This window comes from Photinus pyralis, unplaced genomic scaffold, assembly GCF_008802855.1.
Source record: "Photinus pyralis isolate 1611_PpyrPB1 unplaced genomic scaffold, Ppyr1.3 Ppyr1.4_LG3b, whole genome shotgun sequence".
Classification (NCBI taxonomy): domain Eukaryota; kingdom Metazoa; phylum Arthropoda; class Insecta; order Coleoptera; family Lampyridae; genus Photinus; species Photinus pyralis.
The window spans coordinates 23,606,040-23,627,433 of record NW_022170510.1 but is presented as its reverse complement, the minus strand read 5'-3'; the positions used below and the strand labels follow the sequence as shown (position 1 = coordinate 23,627,433).

The following is a 21,394-nucleotide window of genomic DNA, read 5'->3' as shown; positions in this document are numbered from 1 at the left end:
TCTTCGGCCTGGATTTCCCTTCAACCTTGAACATTTGGGTCTTTGTTGACTAGCCAAAACCCCGGTTGTAGACTGCACAACTTTCCAGAGCCACGTCCTGCTAGAGTCATTGAAGTACAGACTTCAGTAACGGTATTAGGGAGCACCTAACGCCCAGTCGTCTCCAACTAGGACGTCCCTTGCTTCCAGTGATGGTTTTATAGGCCACGAACAGAAGTAGGTGCACAACTGGAGGAGCATAGGAAGAAACAGAAAAAGTGGAAAGAGTTGGCAAAAAGAATGGAAACCAAGCACCACCAAGGCACTACGAGCTGAAATCATAGAATGTAAATACTCCAATCAATGAACGCTCAACAATGCTTCAAACCCGAACATTCTAAGGTGATTCCTTGGAGAGTTATATTTAAAAAACCTATGCAGCCGACCGACCAACACCCTAAGCGTTACTTTTTTCTCAAAAACGCTCTAAAAAGATGTTACAGAACCGCATGAAAGAATACATTTCTTCCGAACTATAGGTTTTTAATCAATATATTAATGCAAAACTGAGGAAAGATACAATCAACCACACATAAAACGTAATCTAGAGCCAATGAGCTTTTCTTCTCATGTCCCTTTGAGGTGAAGATATCGTAGATTTTTTGTTAAAAAAACACAAATAGAGGGCACCACAACAAACACAGTCAAGGCATCTCCTTCTTTATTTTTTATCTCACCCAAACCCTACCTGGGTTTTTTCTATATTTCTTTCCGATGTTGCATACAGCTTTTTCAAATTCTTTTCAGACACGGAGATATTTCGGAATGGACATAACAATAACGAATATAAGATTTTGAAAACAAATCGTTTCAATTCTTGATCGACCAGTATAATAGACAAGTGTAAGATTCCAAATTGAGCTGCAATGCAGTATTTAATGTGCATCACGTCATCTCCTACGATCAATTATTCCGACTTTGTTTTAGTACGCACAATAGGCGATGAATATGTGACGAGATGAATACTGTTAAATTTTATGTGCAAAGGCTTACTGTTAGGCTATCAGCCACTATATCCTTACAGCTGAGATATAGAAGAAGTTGCTATAGCATCATCTGCTTGCTTGCGTCCCAAAATTGCAGGAGTGCCTTTTCCAACAAGATTATTCTGCCTTCTTACATTTTTTAATTTCTTTAACAAGCCCTGTTTCAAACTTAGTATCGTATTGTATTTCGTATTTGTATTTCCAAAGTCAAAGAGTGAATTAATAAAAAAAACTTCAGTTAACAATTGTGTATTTAATATTTATACTTTTTTATCTTATATAAATTATACATCAGACTCAAAGTACTTTAATTTCTAATTTATTCAACCGAACGAGAGAACTACCTACTTATGCAATATTGTTTAAAACATTCATGTAATCGAAACGGAATCAATCTATTCCATTACCTGCATACCTTCACAGTTTATTCATCCGTTGGTTAATGTTCATTTTCAAACGGAGTTAATATAGCTTTCCTATAACAGTTTACCTATATATAATATATGGGTCAAAGACATGCTTTTGGAAATTCATTCAAGATGATACACCGGCGATTAAAATACCATTTTGAAGGTTTCTTAAAAAAAGACTTAGGGAAACGTGTGTAGGCCGATAAATGTTGATTTTGTAATCTTATATAGTTTTCGTTTAAACCAGTTTGCATTCTTTTGTGCATTTTAACCAGTTTTTCATTACCTACTGCATAAGTAGGTTAAGAATTTGCAAATACGTTAAACACTAATTTATGTGTAAGTAGCATTAATACCGTTTTATTTAATCAACAAAATATGCCGTTATGGTTTAGTGTGCCAATCCTAGTCATTGTAAAATTTTTACGCGCATATTTTAACGTGTATGCACACGTCTTACATGGTTCTGCGATAAATTGATTCACCTACAAAGTGAAACTTAAATTGTTCAGGTATCCGCTTTATTACCTTGTCGCAAACTGGCAACTGATGTAATTCCGGCTGTAATTTAATTTTACTATTATTGAGGTTTCGATGTCCGAAAATGCCTGGACGGGTTGTGGTCTAAATTAGTTCACAAAAAATGCTAGTTTTCTCACACTGCTTTGAAATAGATACTTTTTCTGTATCCCACTAACTTATAAAATGCACCTAGGTTTAGGTTATGGGGACGAATTGTTTGGAAACTCGACTACAAACTGAGAGGATGAGAGATCCATTCCCGGTCCCGTCAGGCCATGTTAGACACCTTCTCGTCCGTGGGGTCCACCCTCTTAAATTGAGTACCTTGAGGTAACAGTAGGTGACTAAGAAGCGTAGGGGTAGACACACTGCATCCCTGGAATTCATTCCAGATACGGCCGGGCGAGGGTAAAATAAACCACTAAAGAGCATCTAAAAAAGCGACAGAGCACTTCGTTGTGACCCTACGGGGTCATTGGATTTGACCCATTTTCAATAGGCTTATTACATGTGGCATATACCTAGGTCAACTGTGCAAAGTTTGAACCAAATCGGTCCAAGCGTTTGACAGTTATCGTGTTCACGGACAGACGGACACCATCGACTCCCCTATCAAGCATGCATCGTTTCGCTCTGCCGCTTAATAAGTGGCCCTGACATACTTACACCGCACAAAGGCGGGTATTTTAAGGCTTATTTACTGATTACTGACTGATGTTTGCACCAGTGTCTCTATACCCACTATCTCCTAGTGCCCTCCAGAGGTTCCCAGTACCTTTTGTTATAGGTTTATGTCCTTTTTGGAACTTTGAAAACCCTGAGCGTTTTAGTTTGTCTTAAGGCTTTTCTCGAGCTTTGTAATCGATTGGTTATGGAAATGGCGACTAATGTGTGATTTTTACAGCAATGGAATATAGAACATTCAAAAGCTTTATAGAACATTTTAAGAGCCCCTTCTTAAGTACCATTTTTGATGCGCTGTAGATTAGCGAAACATTGTTTTATATCGACGACTTCACACGGAGCGGTGCTGTTGTACGTCTGCGCTACTATTAGCGAACTGGTAGCGCGACCCCATCACACGGCGCGATTCTGAAGCGCCACCATACAAGGCAAGACAAATTTTGCGCGGAAAGCTCACACAGGCGTTCTTTTAAAAAATGGCGTCTTAGCAGTTGTGCCCGTGAGTAGCGCAGCAAAGACGTGCCACACAATCGCGTACCCTGAAACTCGGCCGCGTTGTACAAAGACAAAGACAGTGATTATAGTCGTTTTTTTTGGTAACTCATCTCTTAAGTTGGCAGTTACTAGATAGTACAAGTAGGTACTTCGTTGGGTACTTCCATGTTTGAACTTCAAAATGTCAGTCTTACTACGCTGCCAACCTAAAACTTAACGGCATAAAAAGTGTTTCCAACATAAAACATGTTAGTTCTAATGTTCCCTATAGTTTCTGATAATGATTTTTTTAATTAAATTAAAGCACCGAAATAGAAAAAATAGTATGAAAAACGCGTGTTACAATGCTTTATTGTAATACTCCTATCTTGCGGACAATCGTGGCTACGCTTCGCGTCGCCACTCGTGCCACAATAGGTCGCATTGTAACACTTGTCTTTCAATATACTATTATTTTGGCCTAGAGATGACACAATGTTCTTTGTGCATCCGTTTGCGCTTATAGCTGTAATGTCTGAACTAAAAAAAATGTTTCTTACTCCATTTTGCCTTGCCAAAACAAAACTGTGCGTTTGTTTGTTGCGCAATGGTGCAGGTAGCAAGATAATTTGTCCTACTCGCTCGGATTATAATTGGTACTGTCTTTTCGAGTCATCAAGAAAAGAAGAGTATTGATTGATTGATCTACCCACTTCCGTAACATCTTTTAGCAAATCTTCAACTGCTGAAGTTTAGGATTACACCATCAGCACACTTGATGTGAACAAAACAAACACATGGATGGACAAACAGTAAGGTCTCGAAATAGACCCTTTTCTAAGTTTTGCTTCCTACTAAAAAATCCTTCTAAAAATGTGTCTTCTGCCTCAATAGCTCACTTGCACCAGAAAATGGAGGACAATGAAGCCTGGTTCATATTTAGCAACTCTGCCCCAATTTAACCAATAATTATCCTTACATATAAAAATGAACACCCTACCGATAAAGTTCACACTTCCAAACTTAGACGGTCGGATAGAGGTAGACCATTTCGCAAGGCAAAAAGACTGGCAAAGCTAAATATCTGGAGAGCGAGGCGCCTATAAAGACCAGGTAGAATTCGAAAGCTGGTTATTTTTACATTGGGACTTTAAAAATCCCTTGTTTTGAGTAAAATAAGAAGTACGCATTGCAAAATAATGAAATGCATTAGATCTTTGAATATAAAATTAGGTTATATTCAAAGATTAGATTTACAAGATCACTTGACCAATCAATTATTTATTAATCTTCAGAGGAAAATCCCCGATAACTACGAATTTTGAGATTGAAGAACTTAATCACGACTATAATAGTATTGTAACATAACGGCGCCATTATGGCATATTATGTATGTCGAAATAGTATATTAAGATACAAGTGTATAATCAAGTCTTTAAAGCACGCGCAACGAGTTTAAGGGCACGACGCAAAGCGGAGTGCCTTTAACGTTGCAAGTGCTTTAAAGACCAATTATACACGTGTATCTTATAGTATTTTTTATTATACCTGCAGTATAATTTAAAAATAGGAAATACAATGAAGTCATATTGACGTTATACTCGAATACATGTCTAATTAAGTGGGCTGGGTGTTCGTAATTTCACGATTGCCATGGAAATGTCACTTGACGTTTGCTTATAAAAATCATCGTCTTTGTGAATTAAAACGATTTCCGTTGAAAAAGATAATACACCGTCCATTAAATCGATTGTTGTAAAATCTAAACAAACGTTGGTAGGTGTAAAATCCAACTCCAGTAAAGCCTATTATAAAGAATATGAAAAGTTGTTTCCATGGATGAATAGGAAGTTACTTACGAATACAGTCTTAAATGCATCCATAATGCTGGCATATATGAAGGAAATGTCAAAGGTATTTAAATCTTCTATATTTTGGTGCATTCATTCAAAACTTTAAAGCAATGCTGCGATTAAAAAGTGGAACAGATTTGGAAGCATACCCTAAATTACGCGCGTTTGTGAAAGCTTCAACCAAAGGATAGGTACAAAAGCCAAAGAAATGTTCTGCATTTACAGAAAGCGACCTAAGAGGATTTTTTATTTCATCCAGATGACAGTTTCAAAAGTCATACTTGAAGTATCGTTACTTAGCAACTTTAAAGCACGTGTGTTTTAAAGGCCCTTTTTCGCACGCATTTGAGTGTTTAAAACGGAGATTGTGATTCAGGTATAATAAAAACGAAATTATTCTACATAGCTCTGCCATATACCGTTTATCGCCCTATTTAAACTCGAGAAATGCGCCAAGTAGTCTCGGTTTTTCATTATTGACATTATTGTTGTTAGTTATTTTAATTGTGTGATTGCTGATTTTTAGTTTAATAAGCAATAACAAAATCGTATCATGTGTTATAACAGTAACTCTTTTATATACAAAGTTCCGATCTCTGTTTCTATTATGATGATCAGCCTGGGTTACACGTACCTATTTACTATAAACTGAATTGGATGATACACTATCCCATTCATATATAATCGTAATTACATAACTCACATTCGTGGCACATTTGAATACATGAATACCTTGGATTTTGGGTCAATGAGTTGTAATAATTCCATAGTTAGTTATTAACGATTCTCCCAAATTATTTTTATCCTCTATCTAAAATTGTGTCTTTTTGTTTCAGGTTGGGAACTTAGAGAACTACATTGTTATAAATTTTTTAATATTAGGCATTCATGGGAAAAGGCGGCGGAATTGTGCAGAAGGTCAGTGTTACAATTTATACTAAAATTTTATGACACGACATTACCGGTAATAATTTAAATTACCTATGTTTGTTGAGATCAAGAAACCGTAAATAATACATAACCGGCTAATTTTCTTTTATTATTCATTACGACAAGTTCATTGACGATTTTAATTGCGATTGCTTAATACATGCTAGAAACGGACTTGGTCTGTGAGGTATTTGTTAACCAAATTATTTAATCCATCGAACAGGTAAGTTGTATTATACGATTTTACCGTTAATTTCTGATCAATTTGTCATACTCATAACCTACTTACGAAATTCAACTCACGTGGAATGCCATTTTTACTTTTAGAAAGTCGAAATGATGTCATCGCTAGTTCTTTTCAAAAATGTGAGCTTTACGTTTATCAGAGCTTCATGACTAATCTTTACAGATTAAGTAAAACGCAACAGACAGAAACTAATACTTGCATAGGTACGTTTATAAAGGTCAAGAACTTCAGTACTGGTTTCAGAAATGAGGTTAACACTCTTACCAAGTACCTATCTATATCGCAAATACACAACCACCAACAGGCAACAGGCGTACTACACTAATACCTGTAGTTTGAGTAAAATCCGTTAAGAAAAATTTTGGTTTTCATTTGCAGATATGGAAGTGACTTAATAGTAGTGGAATCTTACACGGAAAACAATTTAACGTCGTTGATAGCGTCCTCATCAGTACCATTAGATCGGAGAGGAAGCAATCACTATTGGTTAGGGTTAGCATCACTCGATGATCTTAGAACAAACACGTTAGAATCCGCGGCTGGTACCTTGGTGTCGCAATATTCAGGTAAGACAGGAGTAAACATTTCCAAACTTCACCGCGATATCAAAATTATTCACGTTGGAACGATTTCACTTAACTATTCCGTTAAGAAGATCACTACCACTATGGAATTTTAATTAGATATCGATTGTTTGGTTAAACTATTCTACCGTTAAGTGCCTTCCCAAATTGGTTAGGTTTGCGAAGGAATTATACGTGACTTCTGCAATTTTAGGCTTCTGGTCCCTTAATCAGCCAAATCCAAAAGCTGGCGAATGCGTCAACGTCGCTATTTCCGACGAAGCTCAATCATGGGAGCTGACAACCTGCGAGAGTTTAATGCCATTTATGTGCAAGACGAAAGCGTGTCCTTTAGGAAGTTTTCATTGTTCAAACGGAAACTGTATAAACCAAGCCTTTCGATGCGACAAACAGGACGATTGCGGAGATTCGTCGGATGAAATCGACTGTACGTCAAACTGTAACTTTTATATGGCGAGCAGCGGCGATGTAGTGGAAAGTCCCTATTATCCACATAAATATTCACCCTTAACGAACTGCAAGTGGACTTTAGAAGGTCCCCAAGGTCACAATATACTACTACAGGTAAATCCGCGCCTTTTACTCGTGCAGCAACTCCAACCTGTGTTTTCAGTTCCAAGAATTTGAAACAGAAAAAAGTTTCGATACCGTTCAAATCCTTGTGGGCGGACGGACCGAAGATACCTCCGTGAACTTAGCCACACTTTCCGGCAAACAGGATCTAACCAATCGATCATTTGTCTCCGCATCCAACTTTATGATAATTAAGTTCAGCACCGATGCTTCGGTTGAAAGGAAGGGATTTAGAGCTTCATGGAAAACTGAACCTCAGGCGTGTGGGGGCATGTTAAGAGCCGCTACCCAACCGAATGTGCTAACATCTCCAGGTTACCCCGAGCAATATCCTGGGGGCTTAGAATGTCTATACATAATCACGGCTCAGGTTGGAAGAATAATTACGTTGGAGGTAACGGACCATTAGAAAATGGAAGAAAAATCAAACATTGCATTTTTAGGTCGACGATCTAGACTTAGATTTGGGTCGGGATTACATCTTGGTCAGAGATGGGGAATCGCCAAAGAATCAACCAATTGCTCGACTAACCGGTGACTTGAAGAGTAACAATAGGGTTATAATTTCGACAAAGAATCATTTATACGTTTACTTTAAAACTAGCCTGGGCGATTCAAAGAGAGGATTTAGAATTCGATACGCACAAGGTTTGACGGTCCCAGTTTACACAATACACTAAGATCTTATTAGGTTGCAGAGCCACAATAGTCGCCAGAAATGGAACTGTGACATCTCCAGCTTTCGGTTTAACCAATTACCCAAACAATCAAGAATGTTTGTATAAAGTTAAGAATCCGTCAGGTGGCCCTTTGTCTTTAAATTTCAACAATTTTAACGTTGATAAATCCGATTTTGTTCAAGTGCGTATTTTACATCAAAATTTTGTGAGTTATTAACGCATTCTGATCAGGTGTACGATGGATCAACAACCAGTGGTTTAAGATTGCATTCGGGCGAAGGCTTTTCCCAAAACTCTCTTCCAAAGATTACTTTAACCGCATCAAGTGGCGAAATGCTGATTCGTTTCGCGACAGATGCCCTGCACAGCGATAAAGGATGGAGCGCCACGTTTTCAGCAGACTGTCCATCACTGCAACCTGGGAAGAGCGCGCTAGCTTCAAGTAGGGATACAGCTTTTGGTACCATCATCACTTTCAATTGTCCCGCCGGCCAAGAATTTGCAACCGGGCGATCGCGATTAACCACCCAATGTTTACCCGGAGGCAATTGGTCCATCAGTTACATTCCAAATTGTCAGGAGGTGTACTGTGGTCCCGTACCGCAGATTGATAACGGTTTTTCTATCGGATCCAGTAATGTGACCTACAAAGGAGAAGCCATGTATCAATGTTACGCCGGTTTCGCATTCCCAACTGGTCATCCCATTGAAAAAATCTCTTGTCTCGCTGATGGCCGTTGGGAAAAGAAACCACTGTGCCTAGGTTAGTGTATATATCACTTTTTCCCCGTTTGACATCAACTTAAATTGTAGCGTCTCAATGTGCTGCGCTGCCCGAGGTACCCCACGCTAATATCACAGTACTCAACGGATTAGGGCGAAGTTATGGTACGATCGTTAGGTATGAATGCGAACCAGGGTATATTCGTACCGGACATCCGGTTATTCTTTGCATGAGTAATGGAACGTGGTCTGGTGATGTTCCCACTTGTTCCCGTAAGTGATTTCAATACTCATGCTTCCATCATAACGTATGTCCCACTTAGGCTCAAGATGTCCTACATTCCCAGAAATAAAGAACGGGTTTATTACCGACACGTCTAGAAATTACTTCTTTAACGACGAGGCAAGAGTTCAATGTTTTAAAGGCTACAAATTAATTGGAAACGGTGTAATCCGTTGCGACGAAAATCAGCAATTTAATAGCCCTCCAAAATGTGAAGATATCAATGAGTGCGTAAACAGTCAGTGCGATGTTGCTTCAACAGAATGCGCAAACACAGCGGGGTCTTTTTCCTGCAAATGTCGTAAAGGGTTTACACCTACCGTTGAATGCAGGCCTGTAGGCGATTTGGGTCTAATTAACGGTGGAATTCCTGACGATTCCATAACGGTGTCGGGTTCCGAAAGTGGATATAATAAAGGGGTACGTATAAACTTATGTTTGTTTGTCAGTCGTTAACGTGACATTACAGATGGTAAGATTAAACAGTGGGAGTGGTTGGTGCGGTAGTACCGCAGAGCCTGGTACTAACTGGGTTTTAGTGGATTTGAGGGCGCCAATGATTATTAGGGGTTTCCGTACAATGAGCGTACAACGTTCCGATGGAACGCTAGCGTTTACTTCTGCTGTAAGAATTCAATATACGGACGATCTAACCGACATTTTCAAAGACTATCGAAATCCAGATGGAACTGCTGTTGAATTTAGAATATTAGAACCCACTCTGTCCGTATTAAATTTACCGGTGCCCATCGAAGCGCAATACATTCGGTTTAAGATTCAGGATTACGTCGGAGCACCGTGCGTGAAGTTGGAAATTATGGGTTGCAGCAGATTAGAGTGTGCAGATATAAACGAATGCACGGATAACAATGGAGGGTGTGACCAAAAATGTTCTAACACACCCGGTGACTTTTCTTGCAGTTGCAATGTTGGCTACGAATTGTATACACAAAACGGTACAGCCGGCTACAGCATTGAGTCCTCTGAGAATGGATTACGCGATGGAGATGTATTCCAAGTAAAAAAATCTTGCGTGCCAGTAATGTGCCCCAGTCTGAGCGCGCCCGAAAATGGATTACTACTGTCAACTAAGGTGAACATCGCAAACTTCATCATTCCTGGTTAACATTACAAATTTTTAGGATAATTATCACTTTGGAGACTTGGTCAGGTTCCAATGCAACTTTGGATACATAATGTCAGGCTCATCTTCCTTACTTTGTACTTCAACAGGCGCCTGGAATGGATCTGCACCAGAATGTCACTGTACGAATTCTCTCTTTCGCTGTTAGACCCACTTTGTTAATTAAACAATTTTTAGATGCGCAATGCGTCTCATTGCCAGACCTGAAAAACGAAGGGTTAGCGGTAATTCGAGCCGATGAATCTAGCGTCTTAGTTCCATTTCGTGATAATGTAACGCTCATTTGTGGAAGCAGTGGACGCTATCTTCGTAAAACTACAACAGCCGGGTTCAGACAGTGTGTCTATGATCCTAAACCAGTAAGGGATGTCCTTAACAAAGCAGTTTTTATCAAACAAGTTTTAGGGACTGCCAGACTATTGGCTCAGTGGTGCTCAACCTTCATGCCCCAAAGTTAATTGTGGCGTTCCTCAACCAACCCCAGGAGCTGAATATGGCCAATATGCCGATACCAGATACCAAAGCTCCTTCTATTTCGGTTGCCAAAATACATTTAAGTTAGCTGGGCAAAGTAGCAAACATGACAATATCGTTCGCTGCCAGGCAAATGGAGTCTGGGACTTTGGAGATCTACGGTGCGAAGGACCGGTTTGCGATGACCCAGGTCGTCCTAGTGACGGTCACCAAATTGCCCGGAGTTATGAGCAAGGTTCAGAGGTTTACTTCGGTTGCAACAGGCCGGGATATATTCTCATAAATCCACGCCCACTAACATGTATTCGTGAGCCAGAATGTAAAGTCGTCAGGCCGTTGGGTCTTGCGTCTGGAAAAATTCCAGATTCAGCTATTAACGCAACTACAGAGAGGTATGCGCTCAGTAAATAAATTGTGAACGTATTTCTATCCGCAATTATTTTGCAGGCGCAATTACGAAGCCCGCAATGTAAGGTTAAACTCGGTAACTGGTTGGTGCGGTAAACAAGAAGCATTCACTTACGTTAGTGTCGATTTGGGAAAAGTGTATCGCGTCAAAGCCATTCTTGTAAAAGGAGTAGTGACCAACGATATTGTTGGGCGACCCACTGAAATCAGATTCTTCTATAAACAGGCCGAAAATGAGAATTATGTCGTTTATTTCCCCAATTTTAACTTGACAATGAGAGATCCTGGAAATTATGGAGAGCTAGCTATGATCTCCCTACCAAAATATGTTCAAGCTCGCTTTGTTATATTGGGAATTGTGAGCTACATGGATAACGCTTGCCTAAAATTTGAACTGATGGGTTGTGATGAACCGTCAGTGGAGCCACTTTTGGGATATGATAACGGATACTCTCCGTGTGTTGGTGAGTACTAAGGGAAGCTATTTGGTTACGGAATACTTAATTTGATTTCAGATAACGAAACACCCGTATTCCAAAACTGTCCCCTGCAACCTATTTTGGTGCAAAAAGACGCTAATGGAGGTTTACTTCCTGTAAACTTCACCGAACCCAGCGCTGTTGACAATTCTGGAACAATAGCTCGGTTGGAAGTGAAACCTCAAAATTTCCATACACCTTCCTATGTCTTTGAAGATCTTGTAGTTAAATACGTAGCATTTGACTATGACGGGAATGTCGCAATCTGCGAAATAAACATAACTGTACCTGGTAAGATTCTTTATTTAGGTATGCTTAAAGCTAATGATTGCTTTGCAGATAACACACCGCCTATGTTGAGTTGTCCTCAAAGCTACGTTATCGAATTAGTCGATCAGCAGGAAAGTTATTCGGTGAACTTTAATGAAACACGTAGAAGAATTGAAGCTTCCGACGCGTCTGGGGAGGTGCACTTGCAGTTTAAACCCGACAGGGCCACTATCGCTGTTGGATCATTTGAAAATGTTACGGTTATTGCCAGTGACAAATATGGAAATCGTGCAACTTGTCACTTTCAAGTAAGTCGTTTTCATGTGTGCAAGCTCAGGGCGCTACTTGCAAAACAATCAAGCTGTGGTTCTTTCTACCTCATGAGTTGATATTAAGAGTCGAGATGTCCACTTCCTAATAAATTTATTCCCTAAATGAATAACTTTGTCAGTAATAGTATCCTCAGTATTTATGCGGTGAGTGAGTGAGTTTCAAGGGTATCTACAAAGTTAGCACATGATTATTGACATAAGTAATTGCAGCTCACATCTAAAGACATTTTTTAATAGGGTAACCTGATAAAAATTACTTTCAAAAATCACGACCATTTCATTTTCAAAAGTTGGTGGTTAGTGCGCTATTTATAACTCCGATTAATTCCAAATTAACATTTTCCAAAAAAATTTTTGTTTGTTCCCTATGCACCCATAATAGGCTACGCTACGGTTCTAGAGAGTCTTTTCGCTTGAAATGATCACAGTGCAAAATATGCGCCCACTTCTTGCAACACTTGCTTTAAAGATCTATACGGATTTGAAAAAATCATCATCACATAAAAACGATCAATATTTGAATAGATACTGTAACTGTGCTTAAGAATCTAGAGTACTTTTGGCGTCAATTTCGTTTCCAAAACGCGAAAGATCTGTTCAGGGGTTAATTGTGTTACTTTCAGGTTCTAATACAACCATCTCCTTGTGTGGATTGGGAATTATCACCTCCTGTTAACGGCGCCTTAAACTGCTTGCCAGGAGATAAGGGATTACAATGTATAGCAACGTGTAACCCTGGGTACCGATTTACCGATGGAGAGCCGGTAAAAACATTCACATGTACAAAGTTGCACTGGAAACCCACAGCGGTTGTTCCTGACTGCGTCTCTGAAAGTAAGATACGTAACAATGACACAAGAGTGCCTCACAACTCATTTTTTAGATACCGAACAGGCTGACTATCACGTAACTGCCACTGTCAATTACCGAGCTAATGGCGCTGTGGCGAGAGCCTGTCTAACTCAATACGCCGATTTAGTCACGCAGTATTACACCAACTTAAATGCGATTTTATCCCAACGGTGCTCAGCGGTAAACGTCGACATGAGCGTTTCATTTATAAAATCCGTTCCATCACTCATTGAAGAAAATGTTGTTAAGATCGACTATATTGTCGCTATTTTACCTGCTATTCGTCAGCCTCAGCTATACGACTTGTGTGGTTCAACATTGAACCTAATCTTCGATTTATCTGTTCCTTATGCTAGCGCGGTTATTGAACCTTTACTGAACATATCGTCCATTGGCAATCAATGTCCACCATTAAAAGCACTAAAATCCACAATCGCTCGTGGGTTCACTTGCAATATAGGCGAAGTACTAAATATGGACACAAACGATGTACCTAGATGCTGTAAGTATATTGATAAACGTTTACTTGATACCTACAATTGATTTTTATAGTGCACTGTCCTGCTGGAACATTTGCCGGAGAGAAGCAAAAAGAATGCACATACTGTCCTCGAGGTTTCTATCAAAATCAAGATCGTCAAGGCTCTTGCATACAGTGTCCAACTGGTCGATACACAAGAGAAGAAGGTTCCAAAAGCGTTCATGATTGCATACCGGTTTGTGGTTATGGCACTTACTCACCAACTGGCTTGGTACCATGTTTGGAGTGTCCTCGGAACAGCTTTACGGGCGAACCTCCGGCTGGCGGGTTTAAAGATTGCCAAGCTTGTCCCGCCAATAGCTATACTTACCAACCGTCTTCTCCACGAAAAGATCTTTGCCGACCAAAGTGCAATCCCGGTTATTATTCGCCAACCGGTTTGGCCCCTTGCACTTTGTGTCCCAGAAATTTCTACCAATCCCAAAGCGGGCAAACGACATGCTCAGAATGTCCAACAAACATGTTGACTGAAGCACCAGGAGCAACTGGTCGGGAGGAGTGTGGAACTGTGCAGTGTACAGAAACCGCTTGTCAACATGGCGGATTATGCGTTCCTTTAGGTATTTAAAAAAGATTTGTCATCATTTTGCTAGCTAGCTCTTACAGGTCACGACATACAATGTTTCTGCCCTGCCGGATTTTCTGGACGACGATGTGAGATCGACATAGATGAGTGCTCGTCACAACCCTGCTACAACGGCGGTTCCTGTATTGATCTGCCACAAGGTTACAGATGCCAATGCGCTCCCGGTTATTCAGGAATAAACTGCCAGGAAGAAAGGTCAGACTGTAGAAACAACACATGTCCAGAAAGAGCAATGTGCAAAGACGAACCTGGTTATAACAACTACACATGCTTATGCAGATCTGGCTATACGGGAATAGATTGTGATGTTACGGTGGGTTGGTAACTGTCTAACTTATTTATTTACGCGGCTTTACAGATAGATCCATGTACCGCGAATGGTAACCCATGCAACAATGGTGCAACTTGCATTGCCTTACAACAAGGTAGGTATATGTGCGAATGCTTACCAGGATGGGAAGGGCAGCATTGCGAAATAAACACCGATGATTGTTCGGAAAAACCGTGCCTTTTGGGTTCCAATTGTACAGATCTCGTCGCCGATTTTAACTGTAATTGCCCATCCGGGTTTACCGGAAAACGATGTCAACAGAAAATTGATCTTTGTAGTCGCAAGCCATGTAAAAATGGCATATGTGCTGATAAACTATTTTACCACGAATGCGTGTGCTACCCTGGATGGACCGGTAAGCTATAGAAGAATTTGATTTAGACGGTAGGTAATTTTTGTATATTTTAGGCGAAAATTGCGAGTCTAACATTAACGACTGTGTAAACGAACCGTGCGAAAACGATGGACAATGTATTGACCTTATAGATGATTTTACTTGTAAATGTGAACCAGGCTACACCGGTAAGCGTTGCCAACATACAATTGACTACTGCTCTTCCGAACCGTGCCAAAATGGTGCAACATGCAAAGACCAAGTCGATGGTTTCGCTTGCAAATGCAGGCCTGGATTCGTAGGTCTTCAATGTGAAGCCGAAATTGATGAGTGCCTAAGCGACCCTTGCAATCCGGTTGGAACTGAAAAATGTATTGATATGGACAACAAGTTCATGTGTATGTGTAGGGAAGGTTTTTCAGGCACAGTTTGTGAGGTAAGCTCGATTATTTAAAGAATAAATCTCTTTGTAACAAGACTTATAGGAAAATATTGACGATTGCAAATCGCAACCTTGTTTGAACGGTGGCTCGTGCATGGATGAGGTGGGATCTTACCATTGCGTTTGTCCACCTGGCTGGACAGGGGAAAATTGCGAGCACGATATAGGAACATGTCAAAATCGCCCTTGCCAGAATGACGCCAAGTGTATTAATCTTTTCTTAGACTATTTTTGCGTGTAAGTATCCCTTCAATGTTTCAGTTTTTAAGTGAATGGTGTTTTTGCCGCTGCTGATACGAATGCATCTCGCATACTTATCATTCCTATATGATATACAGGCCGTTTCACGCAAACCTTTACCTAAAAGTATTCAATTCAGGCTCTCATTAATAAATTTAAATCTGAAAATATGAACATAGTTTTTCATGGTGTATCGAATATTATCAAGCAACTTTGATGATTTAAATTTCGCCCTTCTATACAGAATGTTTTAAAAGTAATGGTCAATTTTAATGACTTCAATCGTTAAAGAGTTGATTTTTTCAAATGGAAACTGCTTTATTTTTTGTACTTTCAAATGTCGAAAAATTGTACATCGATCAATTTTCAACTAATGCCTAAATAGTGGAGCGAAATCGGGCAAAAAAGTCGTCTAGAAATGGGAAAAAATTTTTTGAAGGTATAACAAGATCAGACCTAGTAGAGTATGTAGATATTGTAATTCTGCATCCGAAATGGTGTTTTACGACATTTTCCGGTGGTCATGACATTTTTTATAGTCAAAAAACCACTCAAAAGTGTCTTCATAAAAATTTATGTTTTTAGAGATTTACCCCGGAATATCTCGGCTCCCGCACGAGATATTGTTACAATTGTTTCAGTTCTATAATGCCAAATAGTAAGCGCTTCTAACTATGCCTATTACATCGAAAACATGCTCATAATTGCCATCAAAGTCGATAAATCGATTATTGAGAAGCGTAAACTTCACTCTGCGAGAAACTTTTTTATGGAATGTCTATACATGTATCGTACGAATTGTAGCTGATAGTCACCAAAAGTTTTTGGTGAAAGAATTTTAGTGATAGGTCTTACCGTTTTCGAGTAAATGATATTTCTATATGCAGCTCATGCGCGTCCGCGGTCCGCCTAGCAGCGCACTTGCTTGGCTGCTATCTGCGCCGGCCGGATAGCCGGCTTGTCACCTGTAGTGGAGCGAAATCATGCCAAAAACTATAATGCCAAATGGAAAGCGCAGCTGTTCTGCATATTATATTGAAAACATAATGTAACTACATTACCTATCAGAAAAAAATACGAAAGTCGATAAATCAATTATTGTGCAACATAAACTTCACTCTGCGGGAAAATTTTTTGAATTATTGTTGGCAGTACTTCTAGTGTTACAGTTTCTGTGAGCACAGTAAGATGGACAGGTATCCAAATATTACTTTATATGGACCATCCAACATCTTCGATGTTGTCGAGTGTTAGTTTGCATTGTTTCCTGCGGTACCACACGTTTAATTGGTAAAAGTATGTGTTACGGTGAAAGTAATTAATGTCATTGTGATAAATTTAGGGTTCATTTCCTTTTTAAACTTTAGGGGAAGGGAAACTACTGCCATTTAGGAAACTACGAAGATATTGAATTTAAAAAAAAATCATTCTGGAGGCTGTTCAACAAATTTTCCTACTTCAATTATCACAGTCACCGGTTATTATGAATAACTCCCGCATTCATTTTCACCGTACCATGTACATCTAGAATTTTATTGAATGAAATTTTGAACCGCCTGCCTGTTGGGAATTCATGGCCAACCGGGTTGTGACACAACGAATGTCCTTATTCAAAATACGCGAGAAAATTGCGGTTGATGTACAACATCCAATATTGCTACTTCAAAAGACTTATGCCCAAATTAGTTGAACTGTTACAAAAAGAAGCCTTAGAATTAGTAATACGATATATACTCGTATCAAAGAGTACTCTTTGCTCGTACTATACTGGTTTACCGGAATAAAAATAAAAATATTACAACATTGAATCACCTAAGATTGCATTTAGCAAAAACAACTAATAAACAATCGTCGGAACTTCGGAACTTCTGTAATGGTGCTTTCTTACATTATTTTTTTAAGGTGTGTACTTGTAAACTTTCGATTTAGACAAATGTGTTATGTCAACAATACACTCAGTAAAGTTCTAGATCCATATACCAATTAAATGTGTGGTACCACTGCAAACAATGCAAACCAATACTAGATAAAATGGGAGGTTTTGGGTCCATGGAAAAGAATATTTGGATATCATTTTACTGTGGAAGCAGTCCCGAAGCAAAAAAACGAACTTCCAATAATTCAAAAAAATTTCCCGCAGTTTCCCGTAGTGAAGTTTATGTTGCACAATAATTGATTTATCGACTTTCGTATTTTTTTCTGATAATGAAGTTACATTATGTTTTCAATATAATATGCAGAACATCTGCGCTTTCCATTTGGCATTATAGTTTTTGGCATGATTTCGCTCCACTACAGGTGACAAGCCCGCTATCCGGCCGGCGCCGATAGCAGCCAAGCAAGTGCGCTGCTAGGCGGACCACGGGCGCGCACGAGCTGCATATAGAAATATCATTTACTCGAAAACGGTAAGGCCTATCACTAAAATTCTTCCACCAAAAACTTTTGGTGACTATCAGCATTGACTAATACTCCCCCCATAGACAGCTACTTCAAACATAATAACGTCGTCAGTAAAATTTATTATTGATATAAGTAACAGGTGTCGCCGCGATACAATTATTCTTTTAGATACCACAACTAAAGTTGCCCAATGCAACATAGAACCTAATTGTATATTATTATTTTGAAGGTCAACTTATTTCTTCGGCGCGTTATCTCAATAGGTATCATATGTCGGTGTTTGCAAGTCGAGTGATGTGCAGTCGGTAAATAAAACAAGTGAAAGAAATTTATGCATTTTTATTTCATTCATGGCGTAAAATTGTTAATTTGCCGGGTCTTTTCATACGTTTCTTCCTATCTGCTTCCATCCGAATTTCTCTAGATTTCCACAGTTTTCTTGTGCAAAAACAATAAAATTGCAAATTGCACAATAAAATTTCTGTGGACCTGCATTATGTATCAATCGGTGTTTCGATTCATTGACAAAGCTATTTCTTGAAAAATGTTCTTCACACAAAAATTTCGATTTTAATTCCCCTGGTTCAAAGTTCAACAGTTCTGGGTTTCCTATAGACACATTAAGTCTTGAATTTTGTAGTTATTTCAGAAATTATAGTATCCCGCCAACTTCAGAGAATCACGGACTTTTTCATAAATGAAGTTTATCATGCAGAAATTAAGCCGTTAGAACCGTTAAAATAACATTTTGTATACTTACCGTGAGAGAAAATGAGTTATTTCAAAACTACACGCGATATCAACTCACGTAGAGCGGCGAATATTTCTTATATAAAAATCGTTTATGAAAAAGTTCGCCACTGCGTGAAGTTGGCCGAGTACAATAATTTTTGAAACAATTAATTTTTTATAAGGGTGGAACATTTTATTTAGACGAATAAAACTTAATTTTTTAAAAATGGCCAATACCATTGAATAAGTAATCATAGGACTTATTCAATGCCAATACGGAATACCAAAAAAACTCCCGCGGTTCCAATAAAAGGAAAGAAAATATATCGTTGTCGGGCGTTTTAGCTCACCTGTTCTTAATTTCCACTTTTCACATCTTTCAGTGTCTTTATATGGGAACGAATACATTTAGCATATACACATTTATTTCCTGACATTGTAATTCAAATCAGTCACAACGAAATAGCATACAGCTGGTTGAAAGATTGAGACTAAACCTAAACTAGGAATAGAGTTCAAGAGAAATTTATAATTTCGCAAAATAAAAAAAAGTCCGCCTTTAAAATAATAAAAAAGAAGCCGACAAATACTGCCGACAATAAATCTCTAATTCGCGATTATCTTATCTCTTCCATACAGTCAATGTATAGCTTATTGTGTTAATCAAAGACCTACCGTTTTACGTATTCGACAAAGAAGTAAAATTTAAATTCTCAACGTGTGCCTAGTATTATACACAATTTATTCGTCATTGGCGCACTCTGGTGCTTATATCAAAAAACACCATTTTATTTGTCTACATTGATGAGCTGTCTATGGGGGGAGTATTAGTCAATGCTATCAGCTACAATTCGTACGACATAGACATTCCTCAAATAATAAAAAAGTTTCTCGCAGAGTGAAGTTTACGCTTCTCAATAATCGATTTATCGACTTTGATGGCAATTATGAGCATGTTGTTATATCATGTTTTCGGTGTAATAGGCATAGTTAGAAGCGCTTACTATTTGGCATTATAGAACTGAAACAATTATAACAATATCTCATGCGGGAGCCGAGATATTCCGGGGTAAATCTCTAAAAACATAAATTTTTATGAAGACACTTTTGAGTGGTTTTTTGACTATAAAAAATGTCATGACCACCGGAAAATGTCGTAAAACGCCATTTCGGATGCAGAATTACAATATCTACATACTCTACTAGGTCTGATCTTGTTATACCTCGAAAAAAATTTTTGTCACATTTTTGGCCCGATTTCGCTCCACTAAAACGGCTCATCAGAAACAAACCTTATGCCGTAAAATTTATAGGAAATTTCATGAATCTTTATTTTGAGTATGCAAGTTTTTTACGTAAAGCGGATAGTTTCTCAGTATATGCAGAAAATTACCAAATACGGGATTTTTACTTATTTTATTATTATTATATCACGGAATGCTGGTATCTAACCCCAGATTTTAGCACCCCAAAAAAATTCAGAATATAAATCATTCAAAATTCCTTTACTATTTTTTCCCGCATGGGATAAATTGACATAAATTGACTAGATTTTGTATTTAGATGCCCATCTGGAACGGATGGAAAGCAGTGTGAAACAGCACCCGAACGTTGCATTGGCAACCCTTGTATGCACGGAGGAAAATGTCAAGATTTTGGTTCGGGTCTTAATTGCTCGTGCCCTACAACTTTCACTGGGGTCGGATGTCAGTACGAGTATGACGCCTGCTCCCTTGGAGCTTGCAAGAATGGCGCCACATGCACCGACCACGGCGCAGGTTTTAAGTGTGTGTGCCCTGCTGGCTATACAGGAAAGTATTGCGAAGAAGATATCATTGATTGCAAGGAAAATTCCTGTCCACCAAGTGCCACCTGCATCGATTTAATTGGCAAATTTTATTGTCAATGTCCGTTCAATTTAACTGGAGAAGACTGTCGAAAAAGTAAAAGGAGCTTTTAAAGAAAATTAGTTATGTTAATTTTGTATTTCAGCAATTACTGTTGATTACGATTTGTACTTCAGCGACGCCACGCGGAGTTCGGCAGCTCAAATTATTCCATTTTACAGCGGAGGTAAATCTAGCTTAACTATTGCAATGTGGGTCCAATTTACCCAACGAGATGACAATGGAATATTCTTTACATTATACAGCACTGGGTATGTATAGAGGAAATCTTACACTGGGATTCTGACGAACATATTTTAGTACCAAGCACATACCAACTAATCGACGGGTCATGGTTCAAGCACATTCTAATGGTGTTCAAATCTCTCTTTTCCCAGAGTTACAGGATGTTTACTTAAGCTACAGGGAGTACACCACGATTAATGACGCGCAATGGCATCACATTGCAATCGTCTGGGATGGCGATAATGGTGGCGAATTGAAATTGATTACTGAAGGCTTAATTGCTAGTAAAGTTGATGGATATGGAGGTGGTAGAAAATTGCCAGACTAGTAATACAATCTTATTCTTTTGATTTTGTCATAAACTAAAATTTTAGCGCATGGGTCACGTTAGGAAAACCGCGAACGGAAAATTCGAAGACATACACAGAGTCAGGTTTTCAAGGTCACCTTACAAAAGTGCAGGTTTGGAATCGCGCACTGGATGTCACCAACGAAGTTCAAAAACAAGTCCGTGACTGTCGCACTGAACCTGTATTATATCGGGACCTAATTCTCACTTGGGCAGGTTATGAAGATACAGTAGGGGGCGTGGAGCGTATTGTTCCGTCGCATTGCGGACAACGTAATTGTCCTCCTGGTTATTCCGGTGCAAAATGTGAAGAGTTATCTACTGACAAAGTAAACTTAAAATCCAGGAAGAAAATTC

The 21,394-nt window shown here is 38.9% G+C and overlaps 1 protein-coding gene across 2 annotated transcripts in view; it reads left to right on the top strand.

The window, feature by feature from the left end:
* The window catches only part of LOC116167427 (sushi, von Willebrand factor type A, EGF and pentraxin domain-containing protein 1), a 68,868-nt gene that overhangs the window by 44,322 nt on the left and 3,152 nt on the right, over positions 1-21,394 (top strand). For both annotated transcript variants that reach the window (XM_031482791.1, XM_031482789.1), the window contains exons 4-30: positions 5,805-5,886; positions 6,524-6,711; positions 6,923-7,293; positions 7,343-7,696; positions 7,746-7,950; positions 7,994-8,163; positions 8,214-8,745; positions 8,796-8,978; positions 9,029-9,408; positions 9,458-10,081; positions 10,131-10,254; positions 10,310-10,491; positions 10,538-10,998; positions 11,054-11,478; positions 11,530-11,784; positions 11,833-12,071; positions 12,719-12,929; positions 12,979-13,449; positions 13,500-14,048; positions 14,095-14,387; positions 14,433-14,760; positions 14,814-15,175; positions 15,225-15,418; positions 20,120-20,499; positions 20,549-20,714; positions 20,764-21,015; positions 21,063-21,366. In XM_031482791.1, coding sequence (XP_031338651.1) covers positions 5,805-5,886; positions 6,524-6,711; positions 6,923-7,293; positions 7,343-7,696; positions 7,746-7,950; positions 7,994-8,163; positions 8,214-8,745; positions 8,796-8,978; positions 9,029-9,408; positions 9,458-10,081; positions 10,131-10,254; positions 10,310-10,491; positions 10,538-10,998; positions 11,054-11,478; positions 11,530-11,784; positions 11,833-12,071; positions 12,719-12,929; positions 12,979-13,449; positions 13,500-14,048; positions 14,095-14,387; positions 14,433-14,760; positions 14,814-15,175; positions 15,225-15,418; positions 20,120-20,499; positions 20,549-20,714; positions 20,764-21,015; positions 21,063-21,366 — 8,285 coding nt within the window. The remainder of the gene's footprint in view (positions 1-5,804; positions 5,887-6,523; positions 6,712-6,922; positions 7,294-7,342; positions 7,697-7,745; positions 7,951-7,993; positions 8,164-8,213; positions 8,746-8,795; positions 8,979-9,028; positions 9,409-9,457; positions 10,082-10,130; positions 10,255-10,309; positions 10,492-10,537; positions 10,999-11,053; positions 11,479-11,529; positions 11,785-11,832; positions 12,072-12,718; positions 12,930-12,978; positions 13,450-13,499; positions 14,049-14,094; positions 14,388-14,432; positions 14,761-14,813; positions 15,176-15,224; positions 15,419-20,119; positions 20,500-20,548; positions 20,715-20,763; positions 21,016-21,062; positions 21,367-21,394) is intronic.